This window comes from Hyla sarda, chromosome 3, assembly GCF_029499605.1.
Source record: "Hyla sarda isolate aHylSar1 chromosome 3, aHylSar1.hap1, whole genome shotgun sequence".
In the NCBI taxonomy this organism is placed as follows: domain Eukaryota; kingdom Metazoa; phylum Chordata; class Amphibia; order Anura; family Hylidae; genus Hyla; species Hyla sarda.
Window position 1 is genome coordinate 47346661 of NC_079191.1, and position 19686 is coordinate 47366346.

The window sequence follows — 19686 nt, forward strand, 5'->3', positions numbered from 1 at the left end:
AACTACACCCCTCAAGGCACGTACCAAGGGGTCCAGTGAGCCTTAACACCCCACAGGTCTTTGACGACTTTTCGTTAAATTCGGATGTGTAAATGAAAAAAAAAAAAAAAAAGTTTCACTAAAGTGAATTCACTCCTAGGCAGTGGAAGAGAGGTGGTTGTGGTTGTGATAAATATAAAGCAAATACACTATGTTGAGCTAGCGATTGTTTGTCTGTATACAAGAGTGTGAAGCATACAAGTGAGTGAGTATAAAAGTGAGGGGACTTAAAATTAAGGGACTTTAAATTCAGGAAGTTTAAATAGAAATATATATATTTTTTTCTTTTCTGTAAATTTTTGCAATCCCCAAATCTAGTATGACCTCCATGTTGGAAAAGGCAGTCCAGTGTGCATCTTGCACAATGTATGCAATCCTTGAACTGCAGTTTGAGGGTGCATATTGTTGTGCGAGATGTGTGCGTGTTGCTCATTTGGAAGCCCAGATCCTGGATCTAGAGGAGCAACTGGCAAAACTGAGATGCATTGACAACCCGGAGAGGAATCTCCTGCTCACTGAGCAAGTACTCTCTGGGGTAGAGGTGGGGGAGGATAGTGGGACGGAGGTGCAGGACAGTCAGGCAGTTAGCTGGGTTACAGTTAGAAAACAGGTAGAGGTAAAAGTGTCAGGGAGGCTAGTCCTGAACTGGCACACCCCAACAAGTTTGCCCTGTTGGCAGATGAGGGGGATGCCATTTCAGAGCTAGCGGTACTGCAGCAGGACTCTGCCTCTGACCGCCAGGGGGGGTGTCTGCTCCAGTAAGGAGGGAGGGAGAAGAGCAGGGGAGGCCAGACAGGTACTGGTAGTGGGGGACTCAATTATTAGAGGGACAGACAGGGCGATCTGTCACAAAGACCGGGATCGCCAAACAGTGTGTTGTCTTCCTGGCGCTCGAGTTCGGCACATCGCGGATCGGGTTGACAGGTTGCTGGGTGGGGCTGGAGAAGACCCAGCAGTCATGGTACATATTGGCACCAATGACAAAGTAAGAGGTAGATGGAGTGTCCTTAAAAAGGATTTCAGGGACTTAGGCTGCAAGCTTAAGGCAAGGACCTCCAAGGTAATATTTTCTGAAATATTACCTGTATTACGAGCCAGATTAGGGAGGTAAACAAGTGGCTCAGAAGCTAGTGTAGGAAGGAGGGGTTTGGGTTCATGGAGAACTGGGCCAACTTCGACTTTAAAGGAAACAGGTTTCTGACTATAGCTAAAGACAATTATCTGTCCCAAATGGTGCAGGGCCCGACCAGAGGAGACGCCCTACTAGACTTAATATTTCCCAACGTACTCTACCTGACAGAGTAACTAATGTGCAGGTAGATGGACACCTAGGAAATAGTGATCATAATTTAATACATTATAACTTGTTGTTCAATAAGGGAATCTCTCGAGGGGCCACAAAAACAATGAACTTTCGGAAGGCAAAGTTTGATCAACTCAGAGAAGCCCATAACAATATAAAATGGGATAATGTCCTCAAAAAGAACAATACTGACACTAAATGGGAGACTTTTAAAAATATCTTAAATTTTCACTATAAGATGTATATACTTTATGGGAATAAAAGGGTCAGAAATAAAATAAAACCAATATGGATGAATAAAAATGTTAAGGGGGCAATAAATGACAAAAATAAAGCATTTCAATTACTAAAACAGGACAGCAGTGAAGAAGCATTAAAAAGCTATAGAGAAAAATGTGAAATATGTAAAAAACAGATAAAAGCCGCAAAAATAGAGACAGAAAGACTCATTGCCAAAGAGAGTATAACTAACCCCAAAATGTTCTTTAATTATATTAAAATTAAAACACAGGTAAAATAGGCAAGTGAGATCGGCACTACTCAGTCTGTAAACGTGGGACTAGTGGAAAAAGGATAATTGGATGGGCTGCTTCTGTGAAACCTTGGTGGTGCTCTGACTGGACATGGAGGGGCAAGCTGTGCATAACTAGCTTGCCCCCTGACTGGTGAGCAGTAAGAGGTTAAGAAATATACAGGCAAGGTTTTTAGCCCCCTCCCCCGCCTGTAAAACTTGCAAATGGCTACAGTGGTATGTCCCATGGGTGGGGGGGGAAGGAGTGCACCAATCAGGGGTTTAATAGTTTCCCGGGCTTTCAGGGGCCCTCCCCTGGGTATTTATAGCTGTGGTGCCTCCCTTCCCCCCTCAATCTGCCCAGGACCCGGAGTTTTGCCCTCCCTCCCTCCCTCCCTTTTTGTATCTTTGTTTATTGTAAGTCACAGCTTGGCGGTAAGAAGACGGTGAAAGCGGGGTCAACCCGGGGTAGACCTCCACACAGGACGGTGTGGCAGCACCTCTCGGGTTGGTAAGAAGCCAATCGGTGTCTTTGTTACAGTTAAATTGTTATTTATATAAGTAATTTTATAAATAAAGCTGTGGCCGATCCCCACCCACGGAAAAGTTAAATTGTTGTTGTGTCAGTTATTATTTAAGTATTTATTGTAGTAAGGGGGAGGGGTAGTTATAGCCTGCTAGGAGCTAATTGTGTCTCAGCAGTCTTAAGCAGTGGTCTTATAACAGTAGAACGAAAAAGAAGTCGGCGACTCACTGGAGCTGATTTTCAAGCAGTTTCTTCTTTATTAGTACTCACATACATGGGGAGAGAAAGACGTACAGTCTAGTACGTCTTTCTCTCCCCATGTATGTGAGTACTAATAAAGAAGAAACTGCTTGAAAATCAGCTCTGGTGAGTCGCCGACTTCTTTTTCGTTCTACTATATAAAAATTAAAGTGTTGGCCCTTTAAAAAATGATGAGGAAGAAATTATAAACGGTGATCAGGAAAAAGCAAATATACTAAACAAATTCTTCTCCACTGTATTCACTGAGGAAAATGAAATGCCAGGTGAAATACAGTGTGATAAGGTAAACTCCCCTGTACAGGTCACCTGTCTAACCCAGGAAGAAGTACAGTGCCACCTACAAAAAATCAAAATAGACAAATCACCAGGTCTAGATGGTATTCACCCCCATGTTCTAAAGGAATTAAGTAATGTAATAGACAGACCCCTATTTTTTATATTCAGGGACTCTATAGTGACAGGGACTGTTCCCCAGGACTGGCGCATGGCAAATGTGGTGCCAATATTTAAGAAGGGGTCAAAAGGTGACCCCGGGAATTATAAACCTCTTAGTCTAACCTCGGTTGTATGTAAATTTTTTGAGGGTTTCCTAAGAGATGCTATTTTGGAATATCTTGATAAAAATAAATGTATGACCCTGTATCAGCATGGATTTATGAGGGATTGATCCTGTCAAACTAACCTGATCAGCTTTTATGAGGAGGTGAGCACCAGACTGGACCAGGGGCAATCGCTGGATGTCGTATATCTGGATTTTTCCAAAGCATTTGATACGGTTCCACATTAAAGGTTGGTGCATAAAATGAGAAGGTTTGGGCTGGGGGAGAATGTGTGCAAGTGGGTAAGTAACTGGCTCAATGATAGTAAACAGGGTGGTTATTAATGGTACTTATTCTGATTGGGTGACTGTTACTAGTGGGGTACCACAGGGGTCCGTCTTGGGTCCTGTCCTATTTAATATATTCATGAATGACCTTGCAGAGGGGTTGAAAAGTAAAGTAGCAATCTTTGCAGATGACACCAAACTCTGTAAAGCGGTAAACACTATAGAGGACAATGCACTGTTACAAATGGATCTGGATAGGTTGGAGGTTTGGGCTGGGAAGTGGCAGATGAGGTTCAACACTGATAAATGTAAGGTAATGCACATGGGGAAGAAAAATCCGAGCTGGGATTATGTATTAAATGGGAGAACACTTGGGACGACTGACATGGAAAAGGAGTTAGGAGTCTTAGGTAACAGTAAACTTAGCTGTAGTGACCAGTGTCGGGCAGCTGCTGCCAAGGCTAATAAAATCATGGGGTACATCAATAGGGGCATAGATGCCGACGATAAGGAAATAATTCTACTGCTGTAAAAATCACTAGTCAGACCTCACATAAAATACTGTGTACAGTACTGGGGACCAGTGTTCAAGAAAGATATAGTGGAGCTGGAGAGGGTTCATATCCCACTAAGGACAACAATAAATAAATAAAGACGTATTATTATAATAACGTCAGCAGAGAGCACTGTGCTCGTGATGTCATCAGAGAGGATTCCAAAAAGAAAATAATTTCCTCTGTAGTATTCAGCAGCTAATAAGTACAGGAAGGATTACGATTTTTTAATAGAAGTAATTTACAAATCTGTTTAACTTTCCGGAGCCAGTTGATTTAACCCCTTAAGGACTCAGGGTTTTTCCGTTTTTGCACTTTTGTTTTTTCCTCCTTACCTTTTAAAAATCATAACCCTTTCAATTTTCCACCTAAAAATCCATATTTTGGCTTATTTTTTGCGTCGCCAATTCTACTTTGCAGTGACATTAGTCATTTTACCCAAAAATGCACGGCGAAACGGAAAAAAAAAATCATTGTGCGACAAAATCGAAGAAAAAATGCCATTTTGTAACTTTTGGGGGCTTCCGTTTCTACGCAGTGCATATTTCGGTAAAAATGATGTCTTATCATTATTCTGTAGGTCCATACGGTTAAAATGATACCCTACTTATATAGGTTTGATTTTGTCACACTTCTGAAAAAAATCATAACTACATGCAGGAAAATTTATACGTTTAAAAATGTCATCTTCTGACCCCTATAATTTTTTTATTTTTCCACGTACAGGGCGGTATGAGGACTCATTTTTTGCGCCGTGATCTGAAGTTTTAATCGGTATGATTTTTGTTTTGATCGGACTTTTTGATCACTTTTTATTCATTTTGTAATGGTATAAAAAGTGACCAAAATACGCTTTTTTGGACTTTGGAATTTTTTTGCGCGTACGCCATTGACCGTGCGGTTTAATTAATGATATATTTTTATAGTTCGGACATTTACGCACGCGGCGATACCACATATGTTTATTTTTATTTTTTTTTACACTGTTTTATTTTTTTTATGGAAAAAGGGGGGGTGATTCAAACTTTTATTAGGGAAGGGGTGAAATGACCTTTATTAACCCTTTTTTTTTTACATTTTTTTTGCAGTGTTATAGGTCCCATAGGGACCTATAACACTGCACACACTGATCTTTTATACAGATCACAGGCGTATATTAACACGCCTGTGATCAGTGTTATCGGCGCTTGACTGCTCCTGCCTGGATCTCAGGCACGGAGCAGTCATTCGCCGATCGGACACCGAGGAGGCAGGTAAGGGCCCTCCCGGTGTCCGGTCAGCTGTTCGGGACGCCGCGATTTCACCGTGGCAGTCCCGAACAGCCCGACTGAGCAGCCGGGTCACTTTCGCTTTAGGGTTAATATCGCACATCGCCGCGATCGGCGATGTGTGGTATTAGCCGCGGGTCGCGGCGCGATCCCGCTTCATATAGCGGGAGCCGGCGCAGGACGTAAATATACGTCCTGCGTCGTTAAGGGGTTAAAAGAAAAAAAGGTTTTCGCCGGAGTACCCCTTTAATGGTATAGAGAACTGTGTCTAGTGATTTTTTGCCCATTGAAACCAGTAGGCCCATTGTGGTCTATGGGGAAAAGCTGCTGAGTTGCCCATAGCAACCAATCAGATCGCTTCTTTCATTTTTGAAAAAGCCTCTGAAAAATGAAGGAAGTAATCTGATTGGTTGCTATGGGCAACTCAGAAACTTTTCCTCTGGACAGGTTTTGATAGATCTCCCTCTATGGGGAAGATTAATCAAAACCAGTGTAGAGGAAGAGTTGTGCAGTTGCCCATAGCAACCAATCAGATTGCTTCTTTCATTTTTGAAAAGGCCTCTGAAAAATCAAGGAAGCAATCTGATAGGTTGCTATGGGCAACTCAGAAACTTTCCCAGGAAAATCTGCTGAGTTGCCCATAGCAACCAATCAGATCGCTTCTTTCATTTTGCAGAGGTATTGTGAAAGATGAAAGAAGCAATCTGATTGGTTGCTATGGGCAACTGCACAACTCTTCCTCTACACTGGTCTTGATGAATCTCCCCCATAGAGGGAGATTTATCAAAACCTGTCCAGAGGAAAAGTTCTTCTTTCATTTTTGAAAAAGCCTCTGAAAAATGAAGGAAGCAATTTGATTGGTTGTTATGGGCAACTCAACAGCTTTTCCAGGAAAGTAAAGTTTAACCACAACACTGTAACACTCTGTCCACCTTGGGACTCGAACCAGTGACGGTTTCCCATCCCCCTGGTCTGCCGAGACGGTCCTGCTTATCTTACATGCAGTGAGATCCCCATAGACCATAATAAGCCTATTGGTTTTAATGGGCAAAAAATCACAGAGTTGATGCACTAGTCACAGTTCTCTATACCATTAATGAAGGGAGGGCTCAATATTCGCAAATTTGCGCATATGCGCTCAAATTTTCACATATGCACAAAAAAGCAAATATTCGTAATTATGAATATATAGTGCTATATTTGCAATATTCACGAATTCGCGAATATGCTATATTAGCGATTAAAATTCGAATTGCGAATATTCGTGAACAATACTAGTCGCTGCAAATACAGTGAAGGAGTTTAAGCATGCATGGGATAGGCATAAGGCTATCCTTCATATAAGATAGGGCCAGGGACTATTCATAGTATTCAGATTATTGGGCAGACTAGATGGGCCAAATGGTTCTTATCTGCCGACACATTCTATGTTTCTATACTGTATGGATATCAGAAAAATGGTTCCAAGCTCTTATTTCTTTATTAAATTCACTACTTTGGGCCAGGAAAGCACGAGAATGAGAATGATATATGTTTCTTTAACGTTAGCTGAGCACGATGGGGGTTGGGCACTTTTTTTTTAGGTACCTTTTAGCACTAAAATTGCTGACTATTATGAGAAGGAGGGAAATGGGTTCCGCGAGACCCGTTCACACTGCGGAATTTCGCCGCTGAAATTGTTCCGAGCAAAGAAAGAACATGTTCATTTTTTGCACGGAAGTCCGCGAGCAAGGCATAGCTGTCAATGGTGACGGCTCAGTGCCGCCCGGTTCTACCGCCGCCGCCGGCTGCCAGTCTGAATCTCTGGTCGCTGAATTCAGCGAGCGGAGATTCCGTTCACACACTGTAGTGTGAACATACCCTAATGGGTCGTTCTAAGGATATTTTTGAGATTTTGGAAGCTGGGATACTCACTACACCCATGCATATCTATATGATAAAGTATGGGAGGAACTTAAAATTTTTTTTAAATCACATGGAGTTTTGACTTTACTTCTTTATGGTCGAATAAAGCACTTAAAGAATTCCTTAAAATTAAAGATTCACTCTTTTGGATGAAAAGGGGCTTATTTATGTAAATCAATTATACGCTTTAGGTCAAATAAAGTCGTTTGAAGAGATAGCCCATAAGTATGGGGTGGCAGACAATCAGAAACATTGTTTTTTTTTACAAATAAGTAATGCAGATCATAAACCAATAAAAGGAGAGATTGAAGATTTCAGGGATTCTATATATAAGAAAAGTTTAATTAGACTATTTCCTTATGCGAAGTTGCTGTCTGGGCATGCTGGGAGTTGTGGTTCTGCAGCGGTTGGGGGTTCACAGCTTGAAGACCACTGCTATAGAGGGTGCAAATGTATCTGAGCCCTGGAACTCAAATAATGTGAAATATGAGATGATCAAAATGGAGCCCCTGCATTAATTACTTTGGTTCTTGGGTCTGTAAGGTCCATAGTAAAAACATCAGGTTCTGTCTATAGCAGATACTAAATCATGGCAGCTTCAAGAAACAAGCAGTCATTCTGACATGTCACATGTGATGTCATAGACAGCTGGAGTCCTGACATTCCACTGACAGCCGCCCGAGCCTTCATTCTGCAGATTGTTCCAGTGAGATTAGTGAGATTAGTGAGATTAGCGTCTTCTTCATCTACTTGTCTGAAATGGAGCTAAAAGGTTTGGGGTTCGTCCCCCTTCTGTTGGCGTTTTGGTGTGCGGCCTGGCTTGCCACCAGCTTCATCATGACGGTCGTCCTCGGCCATGCCGCCTCGCCACTGATGAGCATCAGGTAAGATAAACAAGCACATGATTCTTATTTCATGGGCTGAGAGTGAGGAAATATCCATAATAACATTGGTTTCTTTTCCTTCACAGTGACGTGGGAAATTTCTTTCCCGAAAGCATATTATTTAGAATTGGATTCATAGGGACGTCCATTGGCACTTTGGTACTAACCTTTCTTATTTATAAGTATATGGTTATGCATACTGAAGAGTTCAGTGGTCATCAGGTCCTGATCCAGAGGATCCTGCTGGCCATTGTGTGGGCCTCCTGTTTTGCCACAGCTGTCATGCATGTATTGTCCCCCGAAGAATATCCCTGGATACACTTTGTCAGCACGATAATTTCCATTACATGTGAAGCCTTATACTACCTTGGGCAGTCCATCCAGATGTATAAATTACCAGGAGCAAAAAAAGTCATCCACCATAGTAGATGCACCTGCTGTGGCCTGACTTTTGTCTGTGTAATTTTCTATTTTGGATATGAAACATTAAAGGATTTATTCTATAATGATGAAGACTGGGACGAGATCCGTGAAATCCCCATCATAATCATCGAGTGGGTGATGCTTCTACTGATCCTGATAAACATCGTGACCTATTATTCCACCATGCAGAGGTTATTGTTGACCGTCTCCAGAAACAGCTGCACACTCTCTCTTAGAGTAAAAATTGATGACTTCGGGGTGTAGACCACCACGGGGGCCATCAAGTGGACTTCTGGGAGAGATACTGCACAGGATTTGGAAAAACATCTAAAGAAGAATAACTGGGGGACTACATATGGTGCCAGTAATCATGAAACAATAATATAAGCTGGTGATATTAGCTATACAAAAAAATGTAAATATTTTAAAAAAAAAATATTGGTGTGTGAAGTGTAATACCTAGTTAGAAAAACAGAATCAAATCCATCATTATAACCCCCCTCTGCATTACCCTGTTTATTATTTTTCAAGCAAGCACTTTGTTCTAATTCGTCCACTCTCTGGCGTGCTCCTTGTATAAGGGGTTTGGGATACCCTTTTTGTTTAAAACGATCCTCCAGGTTATCTAGTTGTTGCTGGCATTTTTGTGTGGAAGAACAATTCCTTCGGATTCTTTTCATTTGACCGAATGGAATGTTCTTCTTCCATTATTTAAGATGGCAACTGTTAAAGTCGAGGTATCTGTTTGCATCCACCTCCTTAAAATAGGTGGCAGTATGCGAACAGCCATCCTGAATATAGATATTTATATCCAGGAACTCAAATTTTTTGGGGGACTGATGCAGCGCTGCCTTTGGCAATCTCTGGCTCTGCCATAGCACTTTTTTTGAGGGGGCGTGTCGGCTGCCCCTTCGTCTGGTGGTCAACACTAGTGTTGCTCGCAAATATTCGTAATGCGAATATTATTCGCGAATATTCGCCAATATAGCACTATATATTCGAAATTACGAATATTTTTTATTTTTTTTCTCAGTACACATCACAGTGATCACCCCTCTCTGCTTCCAGCTTATGTGGTATAAAGAAGGCTCTAATACTGTGTGAGACTGGCGTACGAATTTTCGCACATGGGAAAATTAGCATATGCAAATTTTCGTTTATGCTAATTTTTCGCATATGGTAATTTTCGCACATGCAAATTTTCGTTAATGTTAATTTCCGCATATGCGAAAATATAACGTGAATATTACGAATATGCAAATTTAGCGAATATATGACGAATATTTGTCCATATATTCGCGAAATCTCGCGAATTCGAATATGGCCTATGCTGCTCAACACTAATTATTAATAATACAACGTTACTGGACCTTTAATGTAGACATTAAGAGGAATTTTGTAATAGTTTGAAAATAGAGATTTCAAATAAATTGGCAATGTCATTTAAAAAACTTTAGACATGTCACAAAGACATGTTAAAAGTCGTTTTTTTTATCGGTCAGGGTCCTGAGACCCCCTCCCCCCACTGAGGAGAACGAGCCAGTATAAGCGTGCTTCATTATATGTCTATGGGCCAGTGAGACAAAAATCAACGAGGGTCGGGGAGTCGCTACTGCACACTTCTCTAGACTCATTCTCCTGATCGGTGGAGAAGACCCCATTAGAAACTTTTGACATGTCTCTGTGACAGGTTCACTTTAAGTAGATTAAATACACTTCACATAATCTGAACTGGACTTTGGACCCGATGCAGTCACAGATGAACATTTTATGAATGAGAGGTTATACAGTATGTTCCTCATTTATTCAGTGTCATGCACAAGAGATTTCAGTCAGTCTACAGAATCCTTTGAGCCTACGAGTTTATTAAGTCACCGGGGCTGTAGGTAATAATGGGCGCTAGGCTCATTGCCGCCATGTGTCTGTGTGCATTCAATTTCATGGCTGTTCTACAGTTCATGCTCAGCCTGCCTTGTGTTACCAGGATACCCCTGTGAGTTGTAGGTAGTTTGGGGGCGGCTTTTTTAGCTGATGAATTTGTGCTGAGCTGTTGTCAGGTCACCTCTTGGGGATTGTGATACAACTTTGATAAACATGTTTATGAGAAGTTTTAAGGGGTACTCCATCCCTAGACATCTTATCCCCTATCCAAAGGAAAGGGGAAAAGATGTCTGATCGTGGGGGGTCTTGCCGCTGGGGACCCCCGCGATCAGTGCTGCGGCACCCCAGACATCTGGTGCACGGCGCGAACTTTGCCCCATGCCGGATGACTGGCGATGTAGGGTGGAGGCTCGTGACGTCGTGACGTCACAGCCATGCCCTGTTCATGATGTCACGGCCACGCCCGCTCAATGCAAGTCTGTGGGAGGGGCATGATGGCAGTCACGCACCCCCCCCCCCCATAGACTTGCACTAGGGGGGCGTAACCGTTATGTCACGAGCCTTCTAAACGAACGCCGAGTGCAGTAGGGAGATTGCAGGGGGTCACCAGACATCTTATCCCCTATCTTTTGGATAGGGAATAAGATGTCTAGGGGTGGAGTACCCCTTTAAGGACATGCAGGCAATGTCGCTCATCTTACAGCAAAAAAATGTGAATGGAGAAGAGATGGCAGATCTCTCCACTCTCAGAATCCAGAATCTGTCAGCTCTAACAGCTATCCAACAATGTCAGGTCTGCAGACACTAGTGGATAGCTTATAGGATATAAAAGTTAACTGTACCTTTCTATGAGCTGATGGTAGTGGCCAAGCTTATATAATTGCCTTTTTATTTCTCAGGCAAGTGTCAAAGAGGTTGTGGCTGAGCTGCTCAAGTGTCACAGCTTAGTACACTTCCTCCCTGGACCTCACCTCTAAGTCCCTCATTGACTAACATACAGGACTCTCAATCAAGAAGGGATGGGAATTGAGGACAAGTGAGGCGACATGCAAGGCAGTGACACGTGACCAGCTCAGTCCTGTTTCCTTGACACTTGGCTGAGAAATCAAAAGTTAATATTATAAGTTTTCCGACTGCCGTCAGCTTCAGGAAAGGTACAGATTACTTTTATACCCTACCAGCTACCCAACAGATAATAGTGAATGGTTCAATGACTGACATCCCTCTCCCTCCATGCACTTTAAGTATTGGATTGTTGTATTATAAGACCTAATCATGCGTAATATATGTAATGGTAATCATGTTTTATGGAAATATAAATAAAGTTATTGATTTTATTGGTAAAGCAGTGGTAAAGCTCTCTTTTTTTCTTTGGTATACATATCATTGTAGAGGGGAATGCATATTGCAATAGGATTAAAATCTGGGAATAGGGCCGTATAATATAACTATGGACATGATAATAATAGGTCTATACCCAGGAAGATGGTATTAACCCCTTGTGTTCGTGACGCCAGAGCGTGGTTTAGCCTTAACCACCCGAAGGTATACCGCTGGATCTTGGGCTAGGCACTGGGGCAATGAAGACACCGACGCCAAGTTACGGAACAACGGTAGCTTTACTGAGGGTAGATAGTTGTTACAGTCTATGCAGTAAAGCCAGGGTCCAAGGAGGTCACCAGTGACACAAAGCCTCCCAGGATTGCTGGGATTTGTAGTGGACTGGAGAATTTAGTGCAGGCCATGCTGGATAGACAACAGACTTGACTGACAGGGCTATGACTTTAGCTTACTGTTTATGACTTTAGCTTACTGTTCACTTGATTTGTGGCTGCAGGACTTGACTTGTGGCTGCCGGACTTGACTTGAGGCCTACAATGCTCTGGACACACACTCGGAGACGTCTTGACTAGACTGGACCTCAGGAACAAGAGCAAAGCTCAAAGAGAAAGAGAGAGAAGCTAGCTCCACCCAGGGTTTATAAGGGGGAGACTAGCAGGGAGCCCATAGGTCACCTTTGCATACCCTCTATACCGAGCAGTCTTTCAGCCTTTTTAATGTCCCCCTTGCCTGAACATTTTTGCACAGAAGTGGCGATTTTTCAGAGTTTTCACCACTGGCGCGGATTAATAAATGTCCTCCAATATGTGTGGAAACTTCTATGTGTAATAAGCATTAAAGGGGTTGTCCAGAGCTCTAAAGTGTAGTGGCAATCCTAGCTCCCTGGCCTCCAGTTCAGTGCCAACATTGTCATGCACTTTGGACATCCCAAAAATGAATCACCATGTTTAATATGTTTCATAGCATAATAGCATGATGTCAGCCATTTTGTGTATGTTCTGAAATAGACCAAAAGGAATTCTAAAGTCCCTCTCTGTATAAATGCCAGTCGGGGAGTAGAGATGTCTACTTAGTTATTTATGGCGGTTTGGGATAAGACTGATAAGGGGTCTGGTTACACTGTCTAGACGACATTACTACCAAGGTAAAGGGGGGTGAATGGAGAGAAGAAGGGGGTGAGATAAGTATAACTATGTCTCATCCGAATGAACATTAGTTCTATCTATCTATCTATATATATATATATATATATATATATATATATGGTAATCAGTAGGACATATGATATTGTCATATACTGTTAGTATTGTAAAGGACATCAGTATATATCTATTATCTTATATATGATTCTCATGGGAGCATTGCTCAAAGTTTAGATAGACTTTGAGAATGAGTCTTTGTATAGGGCCAGTGAATGTTATTGTAACGAACAATCAATTACTAAGACTGGACAAACAGGGAGATTCACATGTGTGAAAGAGTTCTACATCAAACTCTTATCTCTTCAATAAATTTAGATGTCTAATTGGAGATTCTATGTCTACGAGAATCCAGGGTTTGATTACTTATAGATGTCAAAAGTAATCCCTGAATTGTTAATTATGGCTCCATATTTCAAGTGTGGAATGTTGGTTTAAGACCAATTATTGACAGTTAACCCTTAATGGTAATGATGCTAATCGCTTATGCAATAGCACCCCCTAGTGTATGGGGAGGTGACATTACACCGACAGGAAAGGCATTCTGGATAGTATAGTGATGTCATAGACATTACCATATGTACACGCCCAACCTACATTCATTGGGGAATTCCAAACTAATTAAAAAGTCTGGTAAACCAGATGCTACTGGGGGGCTGAACTGCTCTAACTGAAAACTGGAGAGAACACACAAAGACAAAGGAAAGAGCTCCACAAGATGGAAGCCATGAAAGCCATGTAGGTCCCTGCTGTAGGACTGATTACACGGTACCAACCCAATGGCTGTCCCTGACGATGAGATGAACCGTTCAGTGTTCCTCAGAGCAGAAGTAAGGTTCCTACAAAGTTTTGGTAAGAGACACAAACATGGCATTCCATTTAATTAAGACTAATTGGGATAATGTGGATGGTATTATACCATTTAGATTGGCGAATAAATTAATAAAATAAAATAATTAATAATCTCGATATTGAGATTATAGTTTTAGGATATTGTGAGACTTAATTCTACCTGCAGAAGAATCAGGACTCATAATCTATCAAAGCATTAAATAATTGCTTACATATTGATAGAATTCCTACTCGCCAAGCTAAGTGTTATAAGTGTATTTCCCACACAGGAAACTTGTTTCAAGTTTTTCCTCCTAAAATATAGAGCAAGATCATACATCTCTGCTAATTGTCTTAATGTCTTACCAAAGTCATGTATAGAAAATAGTCCATAATGGGGTAGAGGTATATCATAGTTCTTCCATGTATTTATATCTTAGATGGATTTTCGCATTCTTGGAGTCATGTGATTTGTAGTTGGTTAGAAGGGGGCGGAGTGTATTTAGCATTCCATATTGATATGTCTATGATTAGATATTGCCCATCTTAATATCATGAGGTTCCTCTGAATAGAGTGATATGTAACCTTTTTATATGATATTTCTAACCTAGTGGCTTTTGTTTATTGTAACTAGTTACTAACTACTCACATGTATTGTTCTACTTATATGTAGTCAATTAACAATCTTGTACTGTTTACTAAGATCTAATTGATATTCATTTGCATATATCATTGTGTTTATTACTCATTTATGTTTATAATCTTATAACCAATAAATCTGCATACTTTATAATACCTATGTATTATTGTATATTGCAAAACTACATCCTTAAGCATTAATGTCATCCCGTCATAAAAAGATCTTGTTGATATCTGAGGAAATAGTCGGACTCAGATGTGAATTGTATTGATTAGCTTTGTCTACAATTCACCAGGTCATAATTTTGAGATTTTTTATAATTTTCATAATTAATTTTTTTTCATAATTAATAATTTTTATGACCATAATTCAAATTATTACCACACAACAACATGGCAGCACAAAACTCAGCACAACCCCCAGTGACACTGCTCACCTCCATTACGCTTTTGGAAGGAAATCAGACCATGTCGGCACAGATTGGAATGGAAGACTGGAGAGTAAGATTCTGGATCTCCAAGTCTTAGATTTGGCTGGAAAGCCAATTTTCTTTGGCAAACAACTCATGTCTAATAGACACTACAGGCAGTCATTGCACTTTCAACAAAACATACTGACATTATAACTGTGTCACACTAGGAATACAGAATTGAGAAAAATACAAATCTGCCATGTGTGAACACACCCTAAATCTTGATCTCACGTAAATGATAAACTGCAGGATCATACATCAAAAGTTCAAACTTAATAAAATGTAAAAAGTATTTACAGGTGTAATGTCCCAGTACAGAACATAGATTTGTACTACACTTAGGCCCTGTCAGGTTGAGTCCCTCAGTGACCTGGGGGCTCTCCTGCAGTGTCTCCCCTGCTGTTAGTACAATGTTATTTATTGTAATAGGTATATAGTCAGTATACTAATGTAATTGTCTAAAGGACCTGTGAGATGTCACATGCTATGTTTATGTTACCCAGAGAGTCACCAGCTTAATACATGACCCACAGCTTGACCTATGGGCTTTTGGCTCAGCCCCCTTAATAAGGGGGTTGCCATTACAATTCCTTTTTCTTTCAACTGGGGTACAGTCAAGACCAGATGTCTCGGTGCTAGTGTCCAGCTACCTGGAAGGCCTCAAATCTACTGTCACTTCCAGTAAGTCAAGTCTCTGTCTGCTGTCGCTACCTACAGTCCAGTCCAGCCTAAAGTCAATGATCTAAAGTCTATTACAAGTATAATTGGTCCCAGAAAGCTGCGAGGTCCTTCTGTGTTAATGGCCGCCTCTCTGGGATTCTGGCCGAGCTGTAAAGCCTCCGTTAAGCCATAACCTGGTTGTGAACTCTCATTTCACTGCCTAGCCATTGGGATAGCGGAGATATCGGTTGGGTGGTTCCCGATACCCAAAAACCACTCTGGCGTCACAAACATTAGGGGTTAATAACACCTTGCCCATGGGGTTAATACCATCTTCCCCATCCACCTACACCGCTACACCCCGTGGTCCTGCCATTCACCGTGGCTCATCACACAGGCAGTTAGTGGCTGAAAATGTCTAAGACGGTATTTCACATTGCTGCGGTGAGTGCAGGATTTTCCTATTATTATTGACAGTCATTCTGTGAGAATATATTCCCTATGTAACATGAATATGACATTTCCATCAATTTAAATATTTAAATATTCATTCGAGTAGAATATTATTTATGTCATCTTACCATCTCGGATTTCAAAAGCCAAGCTTGTTATTTTCTGTGTAATAATCATCATTGGCCTTTAGGAAGAGAAAATAAATAAATCATTTGTGCAATAATAAAAACTATATGTAAAAAAAAAAAAACTATACTATGTTATTGAAATACAAAAAAAGAAGGTTGCAGCAGCACTCTTGGTAAAAAAAAATGGAGGCTCTTAGCGCTTTTTTTGATCAAAACATGTCCCCCCATCCACCACGCGGAGGTGGCCTCATTTCGGATGGGACCCTAACACTCATTTTACTCACCTCTGCTGGGCATACAGCCTCTGACTGGGTGACTTGCTGGATCCACGTTTAGATCACAAAGTGCGTTAAGTGCCTCAATTTTTTTCACCAAGAGTGCTGCTGCAACCTTCTTTTTTGTACACTCTGTATTTGCCACAGCAGCATTAGGTAGTTGTGCTGGTTATTTTTGTTTTTTGCTGTGCAATTTAGGGGAATGGCACCCTCTGTAGCCGTGCACCCCTCCCTGTTTCACATGAGGTTTTTAAATTGATAGTGTATCCAGCATGTCACCCAGTCGGAGTCTTTATGCCCAGCAGAGGTGAGTGAAATGAGTGTTAGGGTCCCATCCGAAATGAGGCCACTTCCGCGTGGTGGATGGGGGACACGTTTTGATCAAAAAGTGCACTAAGAGCCTCCATTTTTTGACCAAGTGTGCTGCTGCAACCTTCTTTTTTGTATACTCTGTATTTGCCACAGCAGCATGCACCCGTGTATTAGGTAGTTGTGCTGGCTATTTTTCTCTTTATTTTTATTTTTCTATTTTTCTTTTTGTTTTTGTTTTTGCTATGTAATTGAAAAGTGCAATCAAAATGGAAAGACTATACTTTATGTGAGAACTCTATCTAAACCTGTTCAGAGGAAAAGTTGCTAAGTTGCCCATAGCAACCAATCAGATCGCTTCTTTCAGTTTTTAAAAGGCCTCTAAAAAAACGAAAGAAGAGATCTGATTGGTTGCTATGGGCAACTCAGCAACTTTCCTCTGGACAGATTTTGATAAATCTCCCCCTATGAGTATATAAATTTATACTTGGTGATTCTGTAGACAAGAGATAACCTAGACCTTTAATGCTCTTTTAAGGTTATTCAGAATGCCAGTAGAGCAAATTCTTTATTCTTCAAACAAAATCCAAACTTCAAAAGGTGAAGAACAGCAAGTCACAGAAATAAGAGGACATAAAGATGATCTCATTCCAAAAACCACAAGCCGTACAAATAATTATATCTTCAGAACCTTAGATTGTAGAGAAAATGATTTCCCCAGAACTACAGAATATAGAGGAGATTTTCCCCAGAACTACAGGGCATAGTGAAAATCCTCTCTTTGGATTTAGAGGCCTTACAGAAGACCCTCATCCCTAAGCGACAGGTCCGACAGAAGATCATCACAAATTGTACAAGAGTTCTTTTCCCTAGATTCAAAGATTATACAGAAATTCCTCTAACCAAGGTCATGTAGAAGATCATCTTCCTAGAGTCTTGGGTCATATAGAATATTGATTTTCCCATAAATAGGACCCTATTCCCAAAATCATAGGTCATACAGTAGATCTTCCTCCGAGAGTCACAGCTCATACAGAAGATCATTTTCCAAGGAACATACAATAGATCACACAGAAGATAATCTTTTTAGTTTTACAGGTTATACAGAAAATTTTCTTTGTAGCTCAAATACTTCGTTTTCCACAATGTGGTTGTTCCTTGTGTGTATCCTTACAATCTTGTTGTAATGAGATCAAGAAATGAATATTGACCAAATTGAGATTTGTTGAGCCTTTCACATTCTACTTTTAGACTACAAATGGCGTCTCCAAATGTGACTCGTAACATTATAGGGGGAGATTTATCAAAACCTGTGCAGAGGAAGAGTGGTGCAGTTGCCCATAGCAACCAATCAGATTGCTTCTTTCATTTTCCACAGGCCTCTAAAGAGGCCTGTGGAAAATGAAAGAAGCAATCTGATTGGTTGCTATGGGCAACTGCACCACTCTTCCTCTGCACAGGTTTTGATAAATCTCCCCGATACCAGATATCCTTTCTACCAGCCTTTACAATTCTGTTCCAGTCTTGGATTATGTAAGTCTTTGTCGGTATTCCTTAAAAAAAAAGTTCTTCAGGTCCTTCAGAAAACTAAAAATAACAAGTATATGAGTGCTCTGTATCCTAAAGTACGCAGCATTAACAGCCATTTATAAAATACCTAGAAGAACTTTTAAAGTTTATGCTGTATGTGGTCTTGTTGGTAGGAAGCCCCATTTGTTCCTTTTAAAGAGCAGGTCATGGTTCTTGCATTTTGGATTCTGTCTGTAACTTTAAAGAGAATATATCAGCTGCAATTCATGTATAAAACTGCTGACACTATAAGGGCATGGTCCCTTTATATATAGTTCCTCCTCCCATTGTAGTCCATGCTTGATTGACAGTCAGCTGGAAGCCAAGCCCTGTTTTCAAGTCTCACATCTGCACACAATTTGAATTCACAGTGCCAGACCAAGATTTGGTGGCTGAGCCTTGACTGTCAATCAGTAGAAAAGAGAAAAAGGGGGGAAAGGCCCAAAAAGGCACCTAGTGCATTACCCTGGGAGATATAGGGGTCCCAACAAAAAGTGGGGTAGGTAAGGGGTCTAATAGATGGCCGTTCACCTGGAGCGTATATTATATACGCATGTAACCTCTATCTGAAGTAAGAGGAGGATTCTGTGCAAGCCCGCAGGTCTCAGGATGGATCCGAAGGGAAATCCTGTAAGTTGACGTTGATGTGGTGAGGGAAAAATGACCTTAGTGCAGGCGCTCGGAAGTCCAGGGAGATCTCACAGCCAAGTGATGGAAGTGAATTAAGTTCAGGCTTTATTAGTTCATAGCATCAATAACGTGTTTCGGGTAACATATCCCTTCTTCAGATTGACAGATTAGCTTGGCTTAGATTGGCTAATCTGTCAATCTGAAGAAGGGGTATGTTACCTGAAACACGTTATTGATGCTATGAACTAATAAAGCCTGAACTTAATTCACTTCCATGACTTGGCTGTGAGATCTCTCTGGACTTCCGAGCGCCTGCACTAAGGTCATTTTTTCCTCACCACATCCAGTTGACTGTCGATCAAGCAGGGACAGAAATTGCAGGGCACTTCAGAAACATAGAATGTGTGGCAGATAAGAACCATTCAGCCTATCTAGTCTGTCCAATATAGGATCTTGGGAACATCACTTTTATGCTCTGGTACCAGAGAATAAAACCATTTTTATACATTATGGAGACACAGAGAAACATATGAAAGGTACCATGTACCTCCTTGCCCTAACAGTTATCCACCAGCAGTTTGGAATGTGAAATGCAGCTGACAGGTTCCCTTTAACAAAACAATACAATGCTTGCTGCTTGAAATGAGAATCCAATACTGATTGGTCAAGATCACCCCTACTTAAAAGGGTTGTCCAGCAGGATAATTTTATATTTAAATGGAAAGACGGGGTAAAGAGTAGTGTTGCTCGCGAATATTCGCAATTCGAATATTATTCGCGAATATCGCATATTCGCG

The 19686-nt window shown here is 41.0% G+C and overlaps 1 protein-coding gene across 3 annotated transcripts in view; it reads right to left on the minus strand.

Moving 5' to 3' along the window:
* The window catches only part of MBOAT2 (membrane bound O-acyltransferase domain containing 2), a 226817-nt gene that overhangs the window by 58733 nt on the left and 148398 nt on the right, over positions 1-19686 (minus strand). For all 3 annotated transcript variants that reach the window (XM_056564137.1, XM_056564139.1, XM_056564138.1), the window contains one exon: positions 16107-16162. In XM_056564137.1, coding sequence (XP_056420112.1) covers positions 16107-16162 — 56 coding nt within the window. The remainder of the gene's footprint in view (positions 1-16106; positions 16163-19686) is intronic.